The sequence below is a fragment of the Eretmochelys imbricata genome, chromosome 6 (genome assembly GCF_965152235.1).
Source record: "Eretmochelys imbricata isolate rEreImb1 chromosome 6, rEreImb1.hap1, whole genome shotgun sequence".
Classification (NCBI taxonomy): domain Eukaryota; kingdom Metazoa; phylum Chordata; order Testudines; family Cheloniidae; genus Eretmochelys; species Eretmochelys imbricata.
In genome coordinates, this window is record NC_135577.1 from 31526410 (window position 1) to 31551644 (window position 25235).

At 38.1% G+C, this 25235-nt stretch overlaps 1 protein-coding gene across 27 annotated transcripts in view; it reads left to right on the plus strand.

Annotated features, from left to right (window-relative positions):
* SOX6 (SRY-box transcription factor 6) overlaps window positions 1-25235 on the plus strand; it is a 449851-nt gene that overhangs the window by 375075 nt on the left and 49541 nt on the right. For 23 of the 27 annotated variants that reach the window (XM_077818342.1, XM_077818361.1, XM_077818360.1 and 20 more), the window contains 2 exons: window positions 1288-1478; window positions 11704-11760. In XM_077818342.1, coding sequence (XP_077674468.1) covers window positions 1288-1478; window positions 11704-11760 — 248 coding nt within the window. The remainder of the gene's footprint in view (window positions 1-1287; window positions 1479-11703; window positions 11761-25235) is intronic. The other 4 variants (XM_077818351.1, XM_077818366.1, XM_077818367.1 and 1 more) reach the window with 1 other exon arrangement.

Consider the following 25235-nt stretch of genomic DNA (forward strand, 5'->3'; position numbering starts at 1 on the left):
CTCAGTTATGCTAAAAACCAGTATGGTGTAATCCCTAAACCTTTGTGTAGGCTACAGTGTAAAATCAATTATTCCTTACTCAAGGTAAAGTCTGAGATGCTAACCCTTTAATTTTTTTAAATCAACGTGCTGTTGGGTCAAATCTTGCATTCTTTACTTAGACAAAATTCTCACTGAAGTCAGTGGAATTCTCTTCTGTGGAAGAATTCTAACATTGTCTCATTTATATATTTTATTAGATAGATAGATAGATAGATAGATAGTGTAATTAAGTTCACAAGCATAGCAAACTTAGAACATTTAAATAAAGGACAGACATTTTTGCTTGTCATGCAGGATTCCCCAAGAATTCCTAGCTGTAGTGTGTGTGTGTGTGTGTGTGTGTGTGTGTGTGTGTGTGTTTACACACATCTCTGTATTGTGTAGTGTACATTCTCATGCAGCAACAACAGGTGGATCAAGTTAAAGCTTCACCACAGCAGCCTAAAACTACCAGTCACTGAATAATTGCTGTCTTTTGGTCTAAAATTAGAAAGCCTTATCCACAGTACTAATTTTTACCTACAATAAAATGCCTTTTACGGAGGAACGATAGTTTGTTTAAGGCTTGAAGTTTTTTTTTTCAATCTCTACTACATGTAACAGAAAGAAAAGAAATATTTTTTCTCAGTTATTCACAGCTTTGAGCTCCTGTTAAGGTGATGACTTGCCTACCACCACACACTAACTGCTGTATGCAATTTATGGATTTCAAAGCGCTGTACAGGGAGTGACATTTATCCCTTAACAAAGAAACATGTCTATTTCAATAGGCAACTGAGCAAGCTTACCTCCTATTTGTTTTTCTCTCTTGTCATTTCAAAGATTTCTCATTTGGGTCCAGGTCCAGCAAAGTATTAAGCACTTGCTTAACTTTAAGCATATGAGTGGTCTCATTGAGGTCAGTGCTTGTTTGCTGGGCTATGTTGTGTACTGAATAGTCACATTTGTAATGGCACAAAGAAGGTCCACTCTTATATGTAAGTACTGCATGTTAATTCAACCATCTAATGCAGTTGTTTTCAGGTAGCCACAGACTATGCCTAATATTTCCAAAAGCACCTCCGTTCCAAATATTGTAGGGTCTGCAAATGAAAAAATGTTGAAAACCACTGGTCTAAAAAAAGATGATCATTACTACTACGACAGAGATTAATCAGGTGCCACTCTGACAGGATGAAAGCTGACTGCATAGCCAAGAATCTAATCTGAATCGTTGACTTAATTAGGTGTGTTCTGTATTTGTAGATATCCTTTCCAGTCTTAACTCACCTGCCCTATTTGGGGACCAGGACACAGTCATGAAAGCCATACAGGAGGCTCGAAAGATGAGAGAGCAGATCCAGAGGGAGCAGCAGCAGCAGCCGCCGCCTCATGGTGTTGATGTAAAACTGCCCTCCATGAATACCATGGGTCTAAACAACTGCAGGAATGAAAAGGTATGCATAAATATTACTGAAGCAGATGCATATGCAACATTTCCTGTGTATATTCTTAATCTGACATCAAAATCTGAGAATCTAGGAATCTGTATTTAGCAAATTAACTGGTTAGAATAACAAATTAACTGGTTGGAATTAAGGTTGTGAATGGCCATTAGATTGAGTTGTGATTTGAAGATGATAGTGTCGGTTAAAATGACTGTGTTAAAGAGGGTTTTAGTGTGTTCGTGTTGTTGAGTATTGTGATGGTATAACGTATACAAATGTGCTTATAGTTTACAAGTAGAAACAAGGAGGATGCAGTACAAAAGGATGGACAAAGGGAAAGCATTGCATTGAGTACGACAGCATTTAGTCAGGCATGAGGCTTCACAAGCAATGAGGCTTCACAAGATCTGCAGAAGGGTCAGGAGGGATGCCCCAATCCTATTCTCTTTGGGAGGTGCACAAAAGAAGAGTTCTCCAGAATTTAGGAAAACTTCAGGAGGACAACCCCTCTCTATGGACTTGCAAGGTCTCAGAGATCTGCTCCAGGAGCGGATCGCTCTTACATAGCTGAACTGGCGAATCACTGAATCATGTAATTGGCTGAGCTGTAGGGCAGCCCTTTTGATGAAGAATGCTTTCTCAGTTGTCTTCCCAAGAGTGACTTATCCTGCAAAAATAATCACATAAACTATTTCCCACCAAAAGTAATTGACACAAAATCGGTTGTATGCCACTATGTTAGCTGTAAATTTCATTTAACCAGAAATGGGAAAATATTCCGGAGGAAACATTGTGGCATAAACAGAAACAGTTATGACTCAATTATTAATTTACACACAATTAACATATTAATACATTTAAAAAGCAGCCTATGTTTTATATTTTGGAATTTCTTTGCTGGAAAACTCAAAATTTTTTTTTAGAAAGGTAGGTTTTAATGGTTCTAACTCATAAATGAAATACAAAATTTACCTGGAAATTCTCAAAATACTCATACAATATTCAGAGGGTCAGTGCTGTGTGTTTGAGTTATATTAAACTGTTCATATCTAAAAAAGAGATTTAATCCCTTTCAAAGTGTAAATCTCAACACAACAGTAACTATATATAAAGCCTCCATAATATTTTGCTTATATGATGATCTTATCTAAACACACAAGAGATCCATCAGTGAACCAGGAGACCGCAGCAGAAAGGGAGTGAAACATTGTAAACAGCACTGTTGAAGACAAGATGTCTTTTAATCTATTTTAAATTTAAAATTTATTTAAAATCTAAATAATTTTATATTTTAACTTAATAAGATCTCTACATTACCCAAAACAGCAAGAGAAAGGGTCAGTGCCTGCTAAAGGGATTTCTTTAGCATCTTTCCCCATAGGATAAGTTCAGAGCCTAATAAATATTTATTTCTATTAGGTTTGGTTTAAATGACAGCATTTTAAAATTCATTTAATACAGATTAATGTTATTAAAGAAATCTGTAACAGGGAAATTAAATGACTGATAATTAAATAACTGATCCAGCAGTCCTTATTCAGGCAAAATTCTAATTAAAGTCAATTGGAATCCTAATTGAGTCCAAACTATAAGATTGGACAAAAAAAAGTCACACCTGCTATGCTTTTTTTTTTATTGAAATGTACTTTACAAATGAATCCCATAAGTGTCATTGGATCAATATTTGAAAATATTTAAAATACAAAAAGGAAGGGTAAAGTGATTCTTAATTTTTTTTTCTACTTTGTAAAATGATTGTGTATAAAAGGCACCTACTTGCTCTACTAAATCTGCTCCTGGGGTGATTTCAGGACCTTACCAGCTTCCTGTATTGACTAAAATAACTTTTATTTCCTCTTACATCTCTTAGCAGAGCCATTAAAACTTTGGGAGAATGAGCTGGAATCTCTTCCTTCATGTGTATTGTCAACAGCATTGTTAACTAAGTTTAAATCACAGAATCTTTATTGATGAAGCATAAGTTGAACGAACCCAGGTTGAGTTTGCATGGCTGCCCAAAAATTATCTCTATGCTTCTAAACTGATCAGAGCAGATGTGGAAGTCACGGAAACCCTGGAACCCACAATGCTGTTTTTACATAGAGACTTTTCAGAGTTAAATGTGCTGTTTAAGGCTCTGACAACAAAATTACAGCAAGGAGATTTATCATGAAAACTCACTGTCATCCTGTTGTTTTTATTTATTATAGCATAAGCCACAGAGTGAAGCAATAAGACCAGACAAAAATTGTACTGGGATATTACTACCACACCTCTGATATGTTGTTAGTCCCTTGGCTTTGCACCACAACCATAAAGTACTGCAGATATTCAAATACAATGGGATAGAAATTGGTCTTTAAAATTATGGTATTTCTCCACTGTTCACGCCCCCAAAATAATGAAAAAAATTGCATTTTTAAGAGTAGTAAATCTTATGGAAGAAGTGTACATACTTTGTATAAAATGTAAAATAGATGTATACATTACATTTAGAACAAAAAAACATATTTTTGTTCAAATATTATTTCAGAAAACTGTGTTTTTCCACTCTGGATATTTATAAGCACTCCCTTTTCATTATTTCTGTTTGGATGAGAATTTCCTTTTACTTAATCTTTTATGTTAAAAACTATTCTTTACCTGTGGCACAGAGTGAAGATTTTTCAGCAGGCCCTTGAAATCATAGCTACTTTTTTGGATTTGCTTCTCCTAAAAGGATCAGGTCCTTATGTTCATCTTTTAGAGCCACATTTTTAAAAATAGCCTCCAGATAACTAGACGTTGCTCATGTGAATGAATAACAAGAGTCTAACCTCAGAAAAAGATGACAAGCTAATTGCCTGCACCTTGGACTTAAAAAAAGTGATTGAGTTTTGGTTAGTTACTGGTCCTTGAGTTCAGAGAACTGGTAACAGTTTGTTGTGTAAATGATTATGCTTACAACATTATGCACACAACTTCAAAGCCTGGATTGATGCCTTTTTGAAAATGTCATTTTAAGGCGCCAAATGCTTTTGTATTGGTTATAAACATATATTTGAAAATTGCCCCATTCCCATTTAAAAAACCCAGAAAGCTTTAGAGTGCTCACAGGGTCTTGGTCATTAGAAAAAGCAAAACAAATTGATGACAGTGAGCTGGAATGTTGCATTTTTATGATTCTCCTGAGAGTTGTGGGTAAGCTACAGTTTTAAATTGACACCATTCTATGTGCATAGAGATTTATAGAGCTTAAAGCGTAAACTGGTTATTAGCAAAGTCAAACTTCTCGACCTTACCTGCTGCTGTTCAACTGTAGGCCAACATCATGAAAGGAAGAGAGAACAGCATTAGTGCTTTTATGGGAGAAGTGGAAGGGGAGCTGACCCAGTTCAGGAAACTGCTGGGAAAGTGGAGGGATCCAGAAGAGTTCAGAAATGGCCTCACAAAGCATCTTTTGTGTGGGTGGACTAACAGCAGAAGTGATACAGAGGTTGGCTCTGTTTGGGGGGAATAGCTCTTTTCCAGGCAAGACATGTTCATCTTTAAAAGAAATTTGTAAATTAAGGTACTTTAACAAAATGTGCATTATTGAAATTAGTCCTATTTAGTTTAGTATTTAAACCCAGGATAATTGACTAAATGTTGACTAATGGTTCGATCTGACAATATTCTAAATGACCCCAAAAGATGCTGTATTGTCTATTTTGTTTATATTTAAAAGGCCAAATTCAAGTTTGGCCAGTATACAAGCAGAAGCATGAGTTATCTGCACTGGATAGAGGTATATGGATGCAGGTTGCAGAACATACATTGTAAATATTACACATTATATCTTCTGCACCCTGTCACAGGAAGCTATCTTCTACATCCTTACAGAAAACCTAAGAAGTAACCTCATCAAGCCTTTAGAGGAACCAGAATCTTGCATAATACATCTATACCATATGCTCCCCCTCCCCACCACTTGTAGGCATAAGCATATGTGCAGTTGGAAACCAAAATTAGGCCCAAAAATGTATGACATGATTTGCTCACTCCTTTCATGAACTTCAATAGGAGCTGCAGATTCTCAGCCCCTCTGAAAAGCAGTCCATAAATCCTTAGACAACTGTGGAGACCTATAAATGTTTTTTATGTTACCCCTATTTCAAATGAAAAAAAGATTAAACCCACTTCATTTATCCTAATGTAGACATAATGACCTGTATGCAAAATATAGTCTGGACTTGTTTAAAATATGCATTGTTTACCCTTGGAGTTGTTTACAGTCTATTGGTCAAAACCATATTTAGGCACTTGGATTTGACTTGATAAGCCATAACGGCCCCTTTGGAAGTGTTACGGTCTGCTGTAATGCAGAGTATTTAGGGACTGTTAAATATATGGATTATTGACACAATAGAGTGTAACAGCTCCTCTGGAGTTGTTACGCTCCATCATTTACATGTGGCCACTGCCCCTGTGAACAAAGTTTGCCTGATAGAAACACTTCAGGAAGGTTGTGTAGAAAAACGTTACCATTCACACACAGTTATTTTTTTTCCTAAATGAGAAAAATCCCATCACCTTATTATTTTCCCTAAATACCAAGAGCCCTGAAAATCCACGGCTATCTGCTTTATATATCTGCAGACCATTTTTGCAGATTGATACGGATCCAAATTTTATATTTAAAGCCTTGCAAATCTGCAGATATCTGCGGATCAGTTTTGCTGATTGGATGCGGATACAAATTTTGTATCCGAGCAGGCCTCTATAAATACCCAAAGTACAACACCATATTATCAATTAATTCTTTGATCAATGTTGTTATTATAGCCATAATAATTGTAATGGCATAGTGAGTTCATACATCTTTTCTGTTCAAGCACTATGTGGTTCAAAGGCCAGCACCAAGCTTTCTCTGCTCCCAGTTATTCTCTGAACTCAATGACTAATAATTGACTAGGAGAACTCGGAACAATATTTTTTTCAGACCAAGCTGCAGGCAATCAGTGTCTCATCTTTTACTAGAATTAGTTATGACTGTCCCTAATTTCCAAACATAAGACATGGAAATAATAGTCTAAGGAAACAGTCATTTTATAGACTTTCATGAACAATCATGAATCATAAACACTTAGTTCAGCTCTGCAAGAATTCACCTATTCTGTTATGCTTTGGGATTTTAACAAAAAACTTCTTAATAAAGTTTTCTCTCCTTTTTTGTGTTAATTTCTGATAGAAGAATCTTTAATTATAAATAAAAGACCGATATTCATATTTTGGGCCACTGAAGAAGAGGCAGCAAAGGTTATGGGCGTGAACAATTACAGACCTCTCTGCTTGCTCTTGTTAATCTTAACTCCATTTGTACCTCCAAGGTATATACTTTACAACCAGGCTAACAAATCAATAGTAGTATCTAGCACAAATGACCAGTTTTTACAAAATGGTTTTTATTGTGGTAGTGCTTAGAGGACCCCATGACGGATCAGAGTCCTATTGTGCCAGGTGCTAAACAGGCAGATGCTCCACGGAGCTTGTTGTCTAAGTAGGCTGATAAAAGGTTAAACAAAATTCTCTCTTTGGAACATCTCTGGAAGAGAGAGAAGACACATACTCACGCCATTGGAAAGACTTAGGGAATTTACCATAGCCATAGGGACAGCTGTGTTCTGTGTGTCCTTGAAGGGTGGTAGGATATTATGTCCTTTGGTAATCCTGGTGCTCAGTAGGTAAGAAGCTTATTTCACAAAGAAGCCCAGCAACTGGCAGGAGTCCTACTCCTCTCTATGGGATTTTTGGGCCATAGAAGGCACCACACACATATTGTTTATCATGCTGTATTTTTATCTCAGTTAAATGATTATGGCTGAGGTAGATACCTCTGAATGGTTAAAAATGAAAATCCCAGCAGTCATGTTCACTGTATTGCCACAATGGGACTTGAAATATTTTGTGGATTTGTCCATTTTAATAAGCTGTTTATTACTCCAAATAATATCTGTAAACCAGAATTTTGAAAAGTGAGTGCTTAAAGTCCGGTTTCTAAATCCATATTCAGGCACCTGAATATAAGTGGCCTGGGCACCCAGTGTCTCCAGCTGAAGCTATTGTGTGCTCAGCACTTTTGAAATTCACTCCCCTTTTTTACGTGTATGAATATGCATTTAGGAGCCTAACTTGAGACGTCCAACGTTAGAAATCTTGGCCCTACTGTAAGTTGTTATAAAATAGTATTTGCAACTGCAGTATTTCCATTTGCAATTTTAAGTGTCAGTGTTTTATCCTGTCTACTTGAAAAAATGTTCATAAATTCACAAAATTCCTTAGTAATGTAGAAAGCAAAATAGTGACCCAAGGTAAAAATTTTCAGAAGCGGTCGAGTGACTAGATGCTGAAGTCGCACTGAAAATGCTTTTGAACATTTTATCCCTGGGCACTAAAGTAGTATGTGTCCAAGAGGCAGTAATACATTTTTCTGTAAAATACAGCAGATTTACATCCTTCCCTCATACATTTAAGAAATATCAGACTATCAACTGATGTAATACTGCCCCCTTTTCTTAGGACTGAAAAACATGCTGGACTTTATATACTTAGCATTGCAGCTTGAGGAATTTTATTTTATTTATACAATTGATTGGGAGATTCATTGTTGCATGACAGGCTAAGATTAGTCATGAGATCAGTATTACTCTACAACAATAAGTGAGAGGAGCATTGTGATCACGTTGTTCAGGAGGGTGGGTGCATGTTTTAGACTTAGCTTCCCATGCAACATATTATACCACACAGGTTTCTTGTCATTCTTCTGAGGTGCCCAGGGTACTGATGAACTGGGATGGTTGCTGTTATGTGCATTATCATGTTCACTTGCAGTGGCTTTCTAAATCAGGCCATTCCTAGGATAACAATAGGCCACAGTGTTTGTTTTTTTGTTTTTTGTTTTTTAAGGCCTATTCAGGAATTAGATTTGTCTTTGAATCGCTAAATGATTACAATGTTACTCACACACGCAGAAGTGCGATGATGAATTTATTTGATGCAAATAGAACTTTGTCATGCAGAAATTAAAAATGGAGCATCTTGCAGAAAGGCGATCTCCGAGTCTGTAACAGTCTCTTTTAAAGAGACACATTTCCATCATGGAAAACAAGTCAGCAAAATTTGACTTTCAGGAAAAATGTGCTTGAATCTACACCAATAGGAATGGTTATAGGAATTTACATTATAAGAAACACAGTCTGTGTTTAGGGAAAGATTTTACTTCACCTCTGTGTGTGTATCCAGTGTGGGAGGTAGTGCAAGGTATGGATATATACACAGGGACATTCAGAGTTCTGGCACTCAGGGTTTATAATGGTTGTGTAAGGCCATTCCTGTTGCTGGCATTAGCCTCTCCAAAGGAGGAGGAGTGTTGTGGGAGCACAGTTTCACCCTCTTTTCTTTGGCCAGCAGCGCCACAGTGGATGGGTGCAGAGGGTGGTAGCTACTGAACTCTAATCAAGGGTGGCTCCAAAAAAGCATATCAAAATCAGGAAAGGCAATGCTAAAGCTGCATGTGAAACCTTAAGTTTGCCCCTAAGTACATGTTGTTGTGACACAGTCTTTCATTGTTTATATGCTTAAATAATACAATATATACTTAACGTTCATTTCCCCCCCTAAACCTCAGATACATTTGTGTAGCTTCATGTATGCTATTTTGAATATGCCAGACAGGGTACATGAAAATCATGTATATGAAACACAGTAAAATATACTTATACCATTTGAGTATTACAATGTGAAAAAATAGTGAAAATTACATGACACATATATAGATCACCAAAATTTGCAGCTGTTAACTTTGTACTTAAGTACCACAGACTCTGAATTGCACCTATGGAAGGATTTGTTGTGCATCCCTTAGCATCTAAGTTAGCCTTGTGGTTAATTGCCTCATTCCCTGAATTGGTCTTTAGAAAGTTGGTGGTGTGCATTTGTGCTCAGATCAATTAGATTTGTAGTTCACTGCCTAATCCCCAAAATTACACCTAAGGAAGATTATTTTAAAAGAAAATATATAGTACTTGGCTGTTGGCTCAATTATTAAATACATATACCTTAGAGGGAAGAGAATGTAACTTATGGAAAGTCTAGGTCAGCAAAGATATGTCAAACCATTATAACAGTAAAAATAGTGTATGTATGTAAGACAAGAATGCACAGTGCACAGAATCTGCATGATATAATACTGTATTATATAAGAAACAGTATATGAACCTGTACAGTATTAACCTTAGGTAAAATTGTCAAGTTTTTAGCAGCTACCAGTTTGCACAAATCAATATTCAAATATAAATTATTATATTCGGAAATGAAGCAAACTTGCTTTTTTGCCTTTAATTGCCAGTTTTTGCATTTGAATATAGTACTTGAAATTGTTTGCCCATTATGGTATGTTGGGATGATGGCAGAACATAACCAAGAAGTTATTTTTATTTCTGATGCCAGGCCTACCTGAAGGGCTGCCAGGTTTAAGACCTCATTTGTAATAGTTTAAGAGGGTTTTTTGCCCCTTTATGATATCTGTTTTCCAGCACAAGTGCAATGCAGAATCTACTCACATGGGGTATTTCCTTTGGAAAGGATAAAAAGCATTCTTCTATGTATACCATGGCTCTTAAATCTGGGAGTAGAAACAAATCCAAAAGGGCAGAGTTTGATGAAAGTGAATATTGAAAAATCTGCATATTTAGTTAAATCAGCATGGGCAGTTTTTCCCCAAGGAAGGTGTGGTACATTGTTCAGCCATTGTGGCGAGTGCCATTGCCTCGATCATAATAATATAATCACCATATATTCTCACATGCAGCCTGTTTACAAAGCTGTTCAAGAGAGTTTCCAGACATATATCCAAACCTACTCCAGGTTTTGTTTTGCTTATCCACATTTTATAAGGTAAAACTTTTCCCTCTCTCACTAGCTCATCTAAGAGCTTTAGAATACATACACACATTCTTTCACATTTATGTCCAACCACAGACATCCACCGGCAAGCAATTCATACTACCATTCATCTCCATGCCCTCCCCATACATTCCTTTAGGTAAACACAACTGGGCCAAATTTCTTCCTAGAGTAATTCCATTGACTGCAGTGACTGATTAAGTACAACAGGGATGAGTTTGGATTACCCCGTCTGATACCTAACTACTTCCTAAACTCAAGATTCCTCTAAATTCTCAACGTGTATTTATAGCGAGATTAATTGAAATCACATTCCCCATTGTTGTAGTTTGCTTACTCCACTGCCTATTTCTGGGCAGAATCCCAGGTCTATGCTATCTTAGACATTTTGGTTTAAATAAAGAAATAAATTTCAGCAGGTTAAATTGTCACTTCCTGCATGTTGTGAAAAGAATTAGGTGACCAGTTACACAATATGAACAATATGACTAGTCAAAGAAAGTGAATAACTCATGAAAAACCCATAGGCTGGAATGTTTCCCTTGAGTGTTTGAACAAATATAAGTTACCAGTACATTTGTAATAATCAAAGTTTGTTTACTAGTAGTTTGCAAACATATAAAGGAGCAAGTTTGTTGGAAAAAATAGTTAGTCTATCTCTAGTCATATGATATTAACTCCATAAGCAAGCCTATCACAATGGAAATGTGTATCAGGAAGATAAATAATCTTCAACATCAGATTATTTATGTTAAAACCATTTTCAAACATAGTCTGTTTCTGTAGCACTATTTAAAACCTAAAGAATGTCAAACCTGAAATTGCCCAGCCTACATCCTGAAAATCTACAGACAACCAGAATTTTATTGTGAGGCCCATGTTGCAAATGCTTCTAGAAGAAAGACTGGCAAAACATTTCAAATTCCTGATCTTCAGTTGCTGATCTTCATTGACTGAGGGGGGAGTATTGAGATGGCGATTTGGAAAGCTCTCTTCTTCCTCCCCCCTCCCACAATCCCAAAGTGATTTAATAAACAGCAGTGAAGGGGAGTGGACACTTGTGTCTAAGATTAAGCCTGTATTGACCATGAGGCTGTGCATTTTTTTTCGACGTCACTTCCCAGAGGACTTCTTGAGCTGGATAGGAACCCTATCGCTCATTTGTATCATCACAACAACCTCCCTGAGACGGCCACTATTACCCACATCCTACTTTTCTTTTTTTTATAAATTGTTGTTTAGTGCAGCAGACATTTACATGCTTATTCCCTTTTATTTCTAAAGTGCAGGAACACTGTTTGCTGTATTTCAGATGCCAGTGCGGATAGATGCCATCACTGGAAGGATATGCATTAGAACTGTAGACACAGTGAGTCACTGAGACATCATGTACTGTATAAATTCCTGTTCTCTCAAGAGTTTAGCAGGTTGCCAAAATATATTCAGTTGCCAGCTCCTTGCCAGAATTCTGTTCCTAGCCTGATACCAATCAGTCTTTTTGGATTTTCATGAATAAGATTAGGCTGGCTTGATACATTCCTCCTCCCAAGGGATTTTCCTTTATCAAGGGATTACCTGCTTGTCATTCTTTGCATACATGCCATGTTTTATTCTTCGGTAGAAGCAACCAGATCACACTACATCATTGCTGCTAAACATCTTATTAATGAAGTACCTGTGAACTCCTCCCGTCCTCTCAAAAAACTCAAAGCTCCAAATACGGGCAATATATTGTCCTGAACGGTTTTATTTCCTTTTCTGTTTTTTTATTTTACTTCCTAGGGAAATGGAGGCCAGTTATATTTAATACACTCTTCATTTCTGAAAGAAACTGCTCAGACAAATACTTTCTTAAAAAACGAACGCTCATATTTTATTCAGAGTGGTTTGTCTACAATATATAGAGTGGGGCATGCGAACCACTTCCCCACCAAAAAAAAATGTCCTGCCATGCCTCATTGTATTTTTATTGCTGTAGCTTATCAATATATACCACATGTTGTGTGCATAAAAAAGATGAGTTGCAGAATGAGGAATTTAAAATAACAGCGTGCATTAGTTTGAAAGGGAAGAAGAGTTTTGAGGCAGATGGGTCATTTGCTCAGTTTATCAAGCCATTTCCCTTTGTCTCTGTCCATACCTCCTTTCGACAGCTACCTGGAAGTGTCTTGTTGGGATCTGCAGAATCTAGTTTACAAAAAGAAAATACCCCAGTATTTCTGTTCCGAACAGCACTTAAGCACGTGCCGTTCAGTATGGGGAGGAGCTTGCACATGTGTTTGTGTGCTTCCCTACATCAGGGCCTGTGTTAGTACCTCACTCTCCTACTACTATGAGAATGCCCCTTTCATAGCATTAGGAACCACCTTGGCATCTGACTTGCAGAACTTGCAGTTTTGATAGATGTACAATGGTTTAGGTCTATCAAAGGCTATTAGAGACATCATACGTCTTAGGTATTAGCCAAGATGGTCAGGGATCCAATCCCAACCTTTGGGTGCCCCTACGCCTCCAGCTGCCAGAAGCTGGGACAGAACGACAGGGAAAGGATCACTTGAAATTGTTCTGCTCTGTTCACTGCCTCTAAATCATCTAGCACTGGCCGCTGTCAGAATACAGGACGCTGGGCTAGATGGACCATTGGTCTGACTCAATATGGCCATTCTTATGTAACATTAAAGTGGAACTCTTTACCTTACTGTAATATTGACCTCATTGTGACAAGCTGGAATGTTTTTCTGTCCATAGAATGCATTGAGCTGACCCTGTATTGCAATCTAGGAATACACTGTGCTTTTGCCATCACTGTCTATCTCCTCTGCTGCTCACCCCTGCTGTGTTTTTGCGGGGACTTTTCTAAATGTTGTTGTCTCAGCAACAACGTAAATCTCATCACATTGCTGTTGTGTGTGAGATCTCCATTAATTAATAACATAGCTCACAATTTCCAAGGTAGAATTTGTATTTAAAACATACATGATACAAAGAGATTTTTAAAAAAATGTTTATGCTATACTGTATGTGTGCTTCATATATTGTGGCATTCTGACTGGCTTTAAATCTGCCTCAGTCTGAGGACACAGTTAAGCTGTATGCCAAATGTTTTTCTAAATAATATGCACAATTTATATCTTGTTGTTTTTGTTTGTGTGAGGTGGCAGATGGGTGGGGGGCAGAGGAAATGAAAAGGAAGTAAAAACTGCATTACAACTAAATCAGGCTCGTTATTATTGTTTAACATTGATATTGTGGTAGTAACTAAAGGGCCCAATTAGGATCAGGGCCTCATTGTGCAGCTTCTGAGCAGTGCAAAGGTAGATGTGGTTCCTCCCCTTGCTATCCCATTTAAGACAAGACACAAAGAAATAAGCATAATAAACAATAGGAACGGAGGAGGAGAGTAACAATACCAAGATCACCTGGTTAGATAGGCTAGCAATGTGCACAACTTGATAGTTCTTGAATTATTTAGGGTATGTGGATAGGCGTGCCCAGCACATTTCATTAGGGTGCACCCAGGGAATTTTATTTTTTAATTTTTTTTAAAGGCGAACATTTACTGAATACTCAGTCATAAAGAAAAGGAGTACTTGTGGCACCTTAGAGACTAACAAATTTATTTGAGCATAAGCTTTCATGAGCTACAGCTCACTTCATCGGCTACAATGTAGCTCACAAAAGCTTATGCTCAGATATATTTGTTAGTCTCTACGGTGCCACAAGTACTCCTTTTCTTTTTGCGAATACAGACTAACACGGCTGCTACTCTGAAATCAGTCTTAAAGGACATTAATTTTGTTCATCAAACAAACTAAAGAAACTAAAACGTAACTAAACTTAATTTTTTTTTAAATTAACAACTAAACTTTACTTAAAAATACAAACTTAAAAAATGAGACACAAAATACCAAATTTTTGCTGTAGAGATAACCAGGTGTATACAAAGATACAGTAAATTTTCATGATCTTTATCTTTAACTAGATAATGAGCTAACCCAAATTGACCAGCACAAATTAAGCTTTCTTCATCTTCCTGTCCTAGAGAATGAGGTGTTATGGACTTAAATTCCTGAATCACATCATCGTAATTAACTGACGAAGCCAATTCTTGTTCAATGTACAAAATCATGAGTGAGTCGAGATGCTGTTGGGACATTGTACTACTTAGTTTGTTTTTTACATGTGCTAGTTTCGAAAAGGCTCTTTCACATGAACAGCCTGTAACAGGTAAGACTGCAAAGCATTGAATAGATTTGTAAAAGGCCTGGAACATGGAAGACTGATCCAATTCCTTTAGCCAATCAAGCCACTCTCTGGTGGTGTTCGTAGTGCTACCTTTAGGAACAGATCCGTCATAACCCCGAAGCAATCCGACTTCAGCTTCCGACTCATCCAAGGACACTTTAAATTTGTTGGCAATGATTCTCATATCGTCCCTGCCAATGTCTAAGCTCAGCAGTTTTCCCATTGCAATCACAATTTTACAAGTCTCCTGTTCAAATCACTGGTCAATGCTGGTAATCATTGAGTCTACGAGGTAAAATTAAGTTATTCTCTCCTGCTCCTCTTTTGTATCAAAGTGATGCTGGGACTCAAACGCATCATCAATACAAGTGGACATTTTTCTCTTCTTAATTGGGGGAATCAATATATCATTCTCTACACACATTTTCACACTGTCATTGACAATAAATTGAAATATTCTGGGCCACTTCTCATCGCAGCCAAAGAGTTTACACAAGCTTTTCACCCGTCATTGCAGTAAGTGAGTTGAGATCTGGAGCTTGAAGGGCCTTACTCACTTTTACCACCATCTGGAGAATAGGGTGCATCATGTGAAGGGCAAAGATGAACTTGAATCAATTTAGTTCATGGATAAGGCCCCTGGCTTTTATTTTAGCATCAGCAAGGCGAGTTATCTTGATAATCTCTTGTAAAGCTTGTAAAATGATGGAGTAGTTTTGTTTTACAGCAACCACTGCTTCTGCTCTGCATGCCCATCTTGTGTTTGACAGGGACTTCAAAGTCTTCAACTGGGATCCTACTTCTTCTGAAATCTTCTCCATTACTACATGTCACACAGGACTCCCCTCCATGAAGGCATAAAGAGTCTGAATAACACCAAAAAAATCAAAGACAGTTCTGTTTTGTTTACTTGAAGTGCATGCATCTACTAGGACGAGGTTCAAACAATGCGCATAGCAGTGTACATAGTGTATTTCACTCTTTCTTTCTTTACATTTCATTTGAACTCCCGCAGTACATCCAGACATAGTAGATGCGCCATCAGAACAGACAGACATCACTGATGACCAGTCAATTTTAAGAATGTCAAGGATGTCATTTAACTGGTCAAAAATAGACTGAGCATCAACTGTTAATAGTCTCTGAACAGACACACAATGTTCAACTGGACTATGTTTTTCATTGTCAAAATACCGCATCACAATGGACATCTGTTCATGGTGTCCACAGTCAGTAGTGTCGTCGGCAATTATTGAGACCATTTTTCCATTTAGTGAAGACACAATTTTTTGTTGCACAACATTGTGCAAGGCCACAATTAAATCATTTTGGATGCGATTACTCAGATAGGTAGCGTTTCGAGGAGATTGTTGCACATGCTTTGTCATTACGGAATCATATTTTTGGAGCATATTGACAAGATTTAGAACTAAACCTTTCTCAAAACTGTCAGCTTTTTCATTGTGACCCCTGAATGGTCTCCCACCTTTCGCCAAACACAGAACAATGTCAATCAGTCGCTCCATTACGCTTCAGTTATGGCACCGTTCTTCTTGTTGTTTAGACAGATAAGCCTGCTTGACCTCATCCAACAATACATCAATAGGTTCCCCTTCATTAAAACTTGACCATGAAGAACAGCTCAACACATGAGATTTTGACAGTTGGTGGTTTTTAAAACATTCGTTAGTCCTATGCCAGTTTCTGAATCCCTTATCAAGAAATGCTGGATCAGTGTGACCTTTGTTTGCTGCATCATTAGAGGAGAAGAAACGGCAGTAAAAGCAAAATGCTGCTTCCTTTGATGGGCTATATTCTAACCACCTATACTTTTCATACCAAACGGACTGAAAACTTCTTTGTTTATTCCCTATTTTACTTCTAGGAAACATGCTCAATCTAGGCTGATAAGGTCCTCTAGATAACTGAGACCGGCGTTCTAATCTATTTTTTGGAATATCACAGACTGGGTCATCAGATGGAATGTTTGATGGCTTTGAATACGAACTACACTGACCTGAACTAAGAGACAAAGTCTGTTTCTGTTGGTCATTACTCAGTTTATTGCATGCACTGGAACTGGTGGCAGCATTATCTTCATGTAAGTTCTTAACCGAGGAGTCCGAGGTATTTGCACTACTATCAACACATTCATTATAATTCAGTTTGTCTGCTCCTTTTCTTATCTTAACAATGAACCGATCCATATTTTAAAATTAAAAGGGGGTATCATACGATGGAATTAAAACGTAAAGCCACGGGCTTGTTATGCTATTTCAGTAGAGTACATGCGACAAAGATTACGAACACTGTAGACACTGTGCTGGGCATGCCTGATGTGGCTACTTATATAGGTCAAAGAATTTTCTAGAATGGTAGTCGGAGGGGGAGGGAATGACCAATGGTAATGCAGCGCCGCAGTAGTGGGGACGCATGCTGTGAGCAAACGCGGGCTTTCTATACGTTTCTACAACATCTATATTATGCAATTTGGCGTTTATTGCATAATACAACGGTTCATACTTTAAAACTAAAAGAGCGTATCAGGCGATTAAATTAAAATGCAAAGCCCCTTTTTTTTGGAGATATTAGGGTGTGCCTGGGCATACCCGGCACACCCTGTATGCACAACCGTGGGTATGTGCCCATTCCAGAGCTCAAAATTGAGGTGAATTTGTATCATGTTTGAAGTCCTGGGGCTGAGTTGCCTTCCTGCTTCTGAACACTTCCCATAGCCTGTGTGGTTAGGAGATGGGAAGGAGCTGCCTGGGGCCTGGTACCCTCTGGGAGGAGAATTGCACATTCTGGTCTGAAGTAACCAGGGTGGAGACACTGGTGGGCCCATTCTTTCAGCTTCCATCAGCAAAAGTCCTATCACCAGACCTACCTTATAGCACATATGGCTGGGGATGGGCACATGGGTCCCCTTCTCTCTCTCTCTCTCTCTCTCTAGCACATGGGATCTTCCTTCTATCGTTCTATCTCCACTATCACACAGGGTCTATCTGTCTATCATCTATCTATCTTTATATTTCAAATATATTTCAGGTTTAGAGGAAGTATTTATGTGTTCCTCAAATTAGCTGAGAAGTAAGAATTAGCTAAAGGAGAGGGATTTAGAGATCAGCACAATTCACGAAGATTAAAAAGAAGAAAAAAACCCTCTTTGTCTGAATTCATTATTTTCAGGCTGCTTTTTATAGACTAGTTTTTCAGAAGTCATCTGTGAAGGCTGGCATAAAGAATTTTTAAAGGTAACTAAATGGGATGGAGGCAAGGTTTAAAATCATCTACTGGGGCTGTTGAAGGGGATATTAAATATTGATTTATCTTGGGGTAAGAATCATACTAACGGCTTTTAGTCAGATCAGTTCATCTGGAATACAAACTGTATAGCTGTATTTAGTACAATGGCAACAATACTGGAAACGCAGGGGTGAGAATTTAATCTAAATCAGTTGGTTCTCCAAATGTTCAATTGAAAAAAACTAGCATTTCAAACTGAACTTTTCCTAAAAGTTTCATGCTGTTTAGATTAAAAATTGTCTCATTTAGTCAGTCCATGCTGTATCATAACCCACACCTCTGTGTCATATTGCAAATAACAAAAATCCACATTTCAAGACTGTTCCAAATTTTAAGTTTTAATACCCCAAACCCTCCTGCAGACCTGATGCAAATCATTCAAGTAATCTGGCATGTAACACTGTAAGCAATTTTCTGCTACTTGCCATTGCCTTTGGCCAAGCTTTTAGTCATAATATAAAATTTGGCACAGCTTGGACTTAACCAATGAAAACTGATTATGTTCCCATTTCAGACATAAATAGTTGCCAGTTAGTGGTATTGGCTAACAGATTTTTCAGTCTGTATAAATGTGCATATGGCCACAGCAGGAGATCCCTTTTTCCAAGAGTAACATCAAAACAGTAGTTCCCAGGTAATATTAATGTTATATTTGCTTTTGTTTGTGTTGTTTTCTTTAAACATATTCATTTGACAGCTGCAAAGGCTTGAATGTTCTATGGCTGAAAAATACATTAAATATATTTATATGAGAGGCCGTGTGGTGTAGTTGATGGAGCACTCGACAAAGATTCAGGAGACCTGGGTACAATTCTCAGTTCTGTCACTGGGCTGCAGAGTGGTACCTTCTTGAGACTATGCCTAAGTTCTCCATCTGTAAAATGCGGTTAATGATACTGACCTACTTTGTAAAGCACTTTGAGGACTACTGATGAAGAACTAGGTATTATCATTCTACTCAAAAGCCACAAAGAAATATCCCTTATTACAACCACAGGACAGTCATTCCCTCTGCTACGAAACATGGACAGAATGGATCTAGCACAAATTCCAGCTAAATATGGCCGGTAAGCATAGAAGGCATAATTCCCTTAGACAATAGAATCCCTTCTCCATGCATATTCTGTCCCCATCTCCCGACAGAGTAGCAAGTGTCTTCCCCAGGGATGAGGCATTTTATCTCCATGCAGTGAATCACGTGGACTTTTCCATGTATGTTTTCTGCATGTGTGTGTGTGTGTGTGTGTGATAATTTTGAAATCAAAAGTACAGATATGTGTGTAGGATGCAATACAGCCCTGTGCTGAAGCACTGAAGTCCCACCTATGCCCTCATTATCAGTCTTAAGTGGGACTTAATGTGCATAGCCCTTGTACTGTTCCCCTGTCATGAGGGTGAATTTTGCCTCTATGGAGCATAATTTGATACAGTATTTCATTATGTAAATATTTCTTTTTAAAATAATTAGATAATAACAACTGAATTCAGATTAAGGATTTAGTTACTGTTCAATTTATTTAGGACAGATCCAAAGCCTATTGAAGTCAATAGAAAGATTCCCGTTGCTATAGCTAGTTTTGGATCAGGCTGTGCCTGTCTTTATGTTTGTGTGAGTCTTTTCTCTTTTTAGGCTGTCTGTTTAGTTTAGGTATAAGTCATGTTAGTGTTTTAAGTGGAGAACAGTACTTTTTATATTATACAACCCTTGCATTTTGTGAGGAAATTGGACTTCAGAATATAGGTCTGTAGACAAACATGTAAGGGCAACCCTGGACCTATGAGAGTATGATCCAGAAAAATGGAAACTTAGATGTTTGAAAGGAAAGCATCTGCTTTGTCCTTTTTGGGGAATGATTGCCTATTTTTTTGGCTTGATAAATTTATACTAATCATTAATGCACTTTTAGCAATTTTCTCCCCAGGTAGAGATTTTAGATCTGTGATTTCCAAGCAACTTAGGCCCTGTCTCTTCCAAATTACTCATTACTCATGCTTACCTTTACATACTGTCCGTAGTCCCACTTACTTCAGTGAGGGCACTCACGTCCTTAGTCTTGTGCTGTTCCATCCTGGAAGAAAACAAATTCCTATTTGTACAGGAAGGGCTCCAAACTATTTGGTGTAAAGTTGTTCAAGACCCTCACCCGAATTCATCTTGAAGGGCAGGATGAATAACAAAAAGTAGAAAAAATTATTTTTATTAGCCACAGATAAACAGCATTACCTCTTCTTAACATAAACTTTTTGTTCTAAGGTACCCTATGAGATTGATCTTGCAATGTGCTGAGTGGCTCAGATTCAGCAAAGCACTTCAGCACATGCTTAATGTTAATGCAACCTGAGTGTTCTTTTCTTGTTGAATTAAAATTAAAGAAGGGAGCTAGCTGAAGGGTACATCTATCGCACAGGAGTTATGTATATCATACTTGATATGCTAACCTTGCACACAGTAATCTTGCCTTCCTGACACAAACAGTAAGCAGCACACTTTCTTGAGGTTGAAATAATCAGAGGCAAACACGGCAGTTATGGGGATACAAGAGGTAAGACACGGCATAATGATGTTACTATCATCGTTCCATTGTCATCCATCCTGATTCTTTAGTGATGTGTGTTTTCTCTCTGAGCATAGTAAAGGATGCTTGAGAATAAACAGCGTAAAATGCTGCAGCAAACACAAAATAAATACTTGAAAAAATAGATAATAAAAATTACAAACCCAGAAAAACTGTACATAGCAGACAATTTCAAATGAAATATGTCTGTATTTTAAAAGTTCAGGTTCAGTTCTGTCTGAGAGAACATTAAATAGACCTGAGTTCCTTTTTGCAACCATGCTACATCATTGTTTACTTTAATGCAAATATACTCAGAGACTTTTAATTTAGCAATAATTTTATTCCCTTTGGTTTGTTTTATAATAAACATGCAGAATTGTGCAAGCACTTGCAATGCTATATATTTTAAAGTTCAGGTTCAGCTTTGAGCTTTTTGCTATGGTTTAGACTATTTTTTTGTTTTCAAAATCAATTTGCCTAGTCCTGTTTTTCAACCCTTACAATTATTGTCAAAGGAGGAATTCCTAATGTAGGAAAAGTGTATTTATCATACATTGGCCAGTGGTTATTGCATCCTGGAGGTTGTTTTTATTGTAGCTTTCCCTCTGATGTTGTATTACATAATGAAAGACCCTATCATAACACAGACACTCACAATAGTAGAATTAAAGTAACTGTAAGAAAATCAAATCTGAATGTCTCAATGCTGGTATAAAATGTTAAATTGTACATATATTTTGTATATGTACAGTTTATAAGACTACATCATACTGGTACTTAAGATGTGTGGCTACTGGCATGTATGTACAATCTAAATTTATGTAAATCTGTCCGTTTCCAAACTCCTGTGGAAGGCAGCTAATTTTGCTTTGTGCAGTTGCGGTCTGCAGTGTGCCACAGCAAAACTGAAGTCGATGACTCCTTTTTTCTCTCCCAGCAAAGCTGTTTTTCTTAGCAGAAACTGGAATAGTTTTACTCTTTGTTATATTAATGTGGCTACTTGCTAAAGATGTGTTATCTTGTAGTCCACTTTAAATATTCAGCCTTGAATACGCACCCAGTGCTTTATTTGAGAGAGAAGTGGAGTCCAGTTGTTTGAGCATAGTAATGGAAATCAGAGTCTCCTGAGTTCTGTCTAACTCTGACTCTAAGAAGGACCAAATTTTCAGTGAAATTCAGTCATCGACATATGTGCAGAGTAATAGTATTATTGCCCCAATTCAGCAACGCTTATTCTGTGAACTCTATGGAGTGGTGCCAACCTCTTCCCAGTGAGGGGGCTGCGCCTCCCTCATCACAGGGCCCTGCCCCCCTCTAAGGCCCCACCCCATGGTCAAGTCAGAGCTGGAAGCCGGAGCCAGGCAGCACAAGGCACTGGCTGATCTCCGGGGCCAGCAGATCCCTGGGAGAGCAGCAACTGTGAAAGGTGGGACCCAGGAGCCTGTGCCACAGCGGGTCAGTCTGAGCGGGTGGTGTGCCCCGGCAGGTGGGAACACAGGCCAGGGGCTGCTCTCGGGCTCCCCAACCCCTGCCTGGGCTTACTTCTCCACTGCTGCTGGAGCTGGGCACCCAGCCAGTAGCTGCCACGCTCTCCACTCTGCCTTCAGAGCTGGGTGGCTGGAGAGAAGCAGCTGCTATGTGGGGGAGGAGTGGTGTAAGGCAAATTGTGGGATGGCTATAGCCCCTGCAGCCTCCCTTGTGCCACCCCTGGAACTCTAGTTCACTGGAGGAAAATGGGCTTTCTGCTGCTGTGAGTTAATGGAGTTACTCCAGTAGCTGAAGTGGTAAAGGTTTGTGCTGCCATGCTGAAGGTCCTAGGTTTGTACTCTGCTGGTGGGCCATGTAGGACTTGCTACATGGCTACGTTAGACCTGTAGCAACTGAGTAGCCCTCAGACACAGATTCATGCCCAGTAGCATAGGAAATAAAGTAAAAAAGAAGTAGAACAATCCAATTATTTCCTGTAGAACATGTGCTCGGTATCATATTTTTTTTAAAATAATATGATAGCACAAGTATGTGTAGGACTAAAAGAAAATGTGTGTTCTAAATTGATGCATTCATATTCTTCACTCTTACAAGTTACATAGGGCTGGCCTACATAATTTATTATTGGTCCATTAAATCCAGTATTGTGCCTCTAGCAGTGGCCAATACTTCATACTACAGAAGCAAATTAGTCTCCCTCCCATAATGCACCGGGCCAATGATCCACTGATGCTGGGTTGTGAGGGGGGAGCAGCAAGGAGAAGGAGGGAATGTCTGCTTGACCCCTGCAAGTGAATAATTTGCACCCTGGAATGGGAGATTCAATAATTTGTATTTTACCGTGTGTTATTACAAATGTCATTAATGGTCATAAAATTATTCAGCCCTTTTAAAAACAAGTGACAGGTCAGGCTTTGGGCTCCTTCTGACCTCCAATGAATTCTACTGCTTTATTATATGGTGTGTGAAGTGGTAATTCTTTTTGTTTGTTTTATATTTATCAGCTGTTAATTTAATTGAATATTCCTTTGTTCTCTGGGAGTAATCAATTTTCATTAATCTAGGCAGAATTCAACAGTTCATTGCTTTTAATAAAAATTCTCTCACGTTTCAGTTGAACTGCATAATTTTACAGTACAATGCTGTGTGAATGTGTTGCTGAAACAAAGAGTTAATCAGAAAGTTTTCGGATACTGCCATGCATCATGCCTTTGTGCATGAATAAAAAGTTGGAAACCGCATAAAAGCAGTAGTTGGGTTACCACACAACTGGATATGCTTAAGTCTGAACGCTTCATAACTCTAACTACTGGGGAGTTGCAAACTTATAAATAACCTTGCAATTGGTTAAAACCTTATTAAAACCATATGAACAAAGATATAAAGCATTTGGTTAAGGGGGTTCAGTAAGTGCAGTAATCCTGTTGAAAGTAATCTAACTGAGGTAGATCCATATTTTAGGAGTGTCTGCAAGTGCTGCAGTAGTTAAGGATCTGTCTATCAGTGTTTAATAGGTGGCGGGGGGGGAGGATTAACTCATAAAATCCTGTCTAGATGGAAATATTTGGCTATCTGACTTTTTTAAAGAATTAAATATATTCTGTGTTACTTTTAAAGGTGACCTGAAAAGCAATAAAATCCAGTAATGCAAAAATATGTGTTGAGTGCCACTAATAACCACATATACAGGGACTTCACCTTAACACTCGTTCCATATTTCTTCATTCAGATGTCATGACATCCACTCCAACAGTGATGGAAGCTTCCTAGTATTCTCTTTCACAGGGCACTTTAAAATCATGAGTCAGACCCTCTAAAATCATGCAATTTGCTTAAAAAAATCAACTTTTTTTTTAAAAAAAATAGGACAGTGAGTTGTTGATATTTGTCGTCTTGTTTTTGAACCTATAATGTTCATGTTTCCAAGTTTTTTTCCACAGCCACAAAGGCTAGAATCTTAGCTTTCATTCGATAAAAAACGTGATATTTGCATATGTTCACCTGACTCCAGGAGCTGGGGCTTTAAGAGACCCAGATATCATGAGACTTGCAATAAAATCATGAACGTTAATAACATTAGATTCCTACTGTCCTGTGACACCCCTGTATGTGTCATGTTGTCACATTCAGAATAGTGGAAGCTAGCTGAAGCATGGAGCCGGTTAAGCAGGATTAGTATAAATCCTTTTTTCAATGCATTGCTTGTTTTTTCAACAGTATTTTAAAACAAAACAATATATTTTAAAAAGGGGACCTAATGCCCTCCTTTCCCTCTGAGTCGGTACATGCTTCCAGTGCAGTTCAGCATGGTACATCAGGGCACTATGGGAATGTCTACACGGAGATAAAAGTCTCGCAGCCCAGCCATGGCTGGCTCAGGTCAGCTGACTTAGGCTTGGTGGGTTTGGGTTGCAGGGCTAAAAATTGCTGTGTAGATGTTTCGGTTCAGGCTGCACCCTTGCACTGTTCCAGAGCTCGGGCTCCAGCCTGAGTCAGCTGACCTGGGCCAGCTGTGGGTTGTTTATCTCCATGTAGACATATCCTATATTGCAATAGGCACCTGTAGGCTGAGACAGGGATTCTTTTCTATTCTGTATAGGTTCTTATACCACCTTCATTATCATAGTAGCTGAGTGCCTTATGGACATCCTGGAAATCTTGAAGGAGAAAACTAAAGTAAGGTTTCAAGTGAGGATATACTATATTGCCCTTTTAGTCTGACCACTGGGAGCATTACCTTCATATTGTTAAAGTTACTGGGATTTGGTATTTTATCTTGTCAGATCAACTTAAAGTCACAGACATTTAGAGTTCATTCATCCAACCTGTACATCAAGTATACCGAAACTTTTAGCAAAATGGCCCAGTTATTAAAATGCTGAAAAATAACTATTATTACATTTTCACTGTAATTTTTTCTCACTGTCTCTCACGCATGTGCACACACATACACACACGCTAAATATTTAAATGCCTCTTGCCACAGAATGATATGATACCTTGTAATTTTAGCCATGCAAAATATTCATGAGAAAATCTCAAACTTGGGACAAACATTGCCAAAAGTTTGTGAACCTGGGACAGATTTATGGTTCCTATTGAGAAACCGTGAGAAATTCTATGATTTTTCAGTGTTTCCACCTATAACTTGGCCAAAATTGATGGGTTTGGTTAAGTCTTGCTTGGAGTTTGCTCACAACTGGAAATCAAAGCAAAACCACATGAATTAAAACTGGAAAAAGGTTCA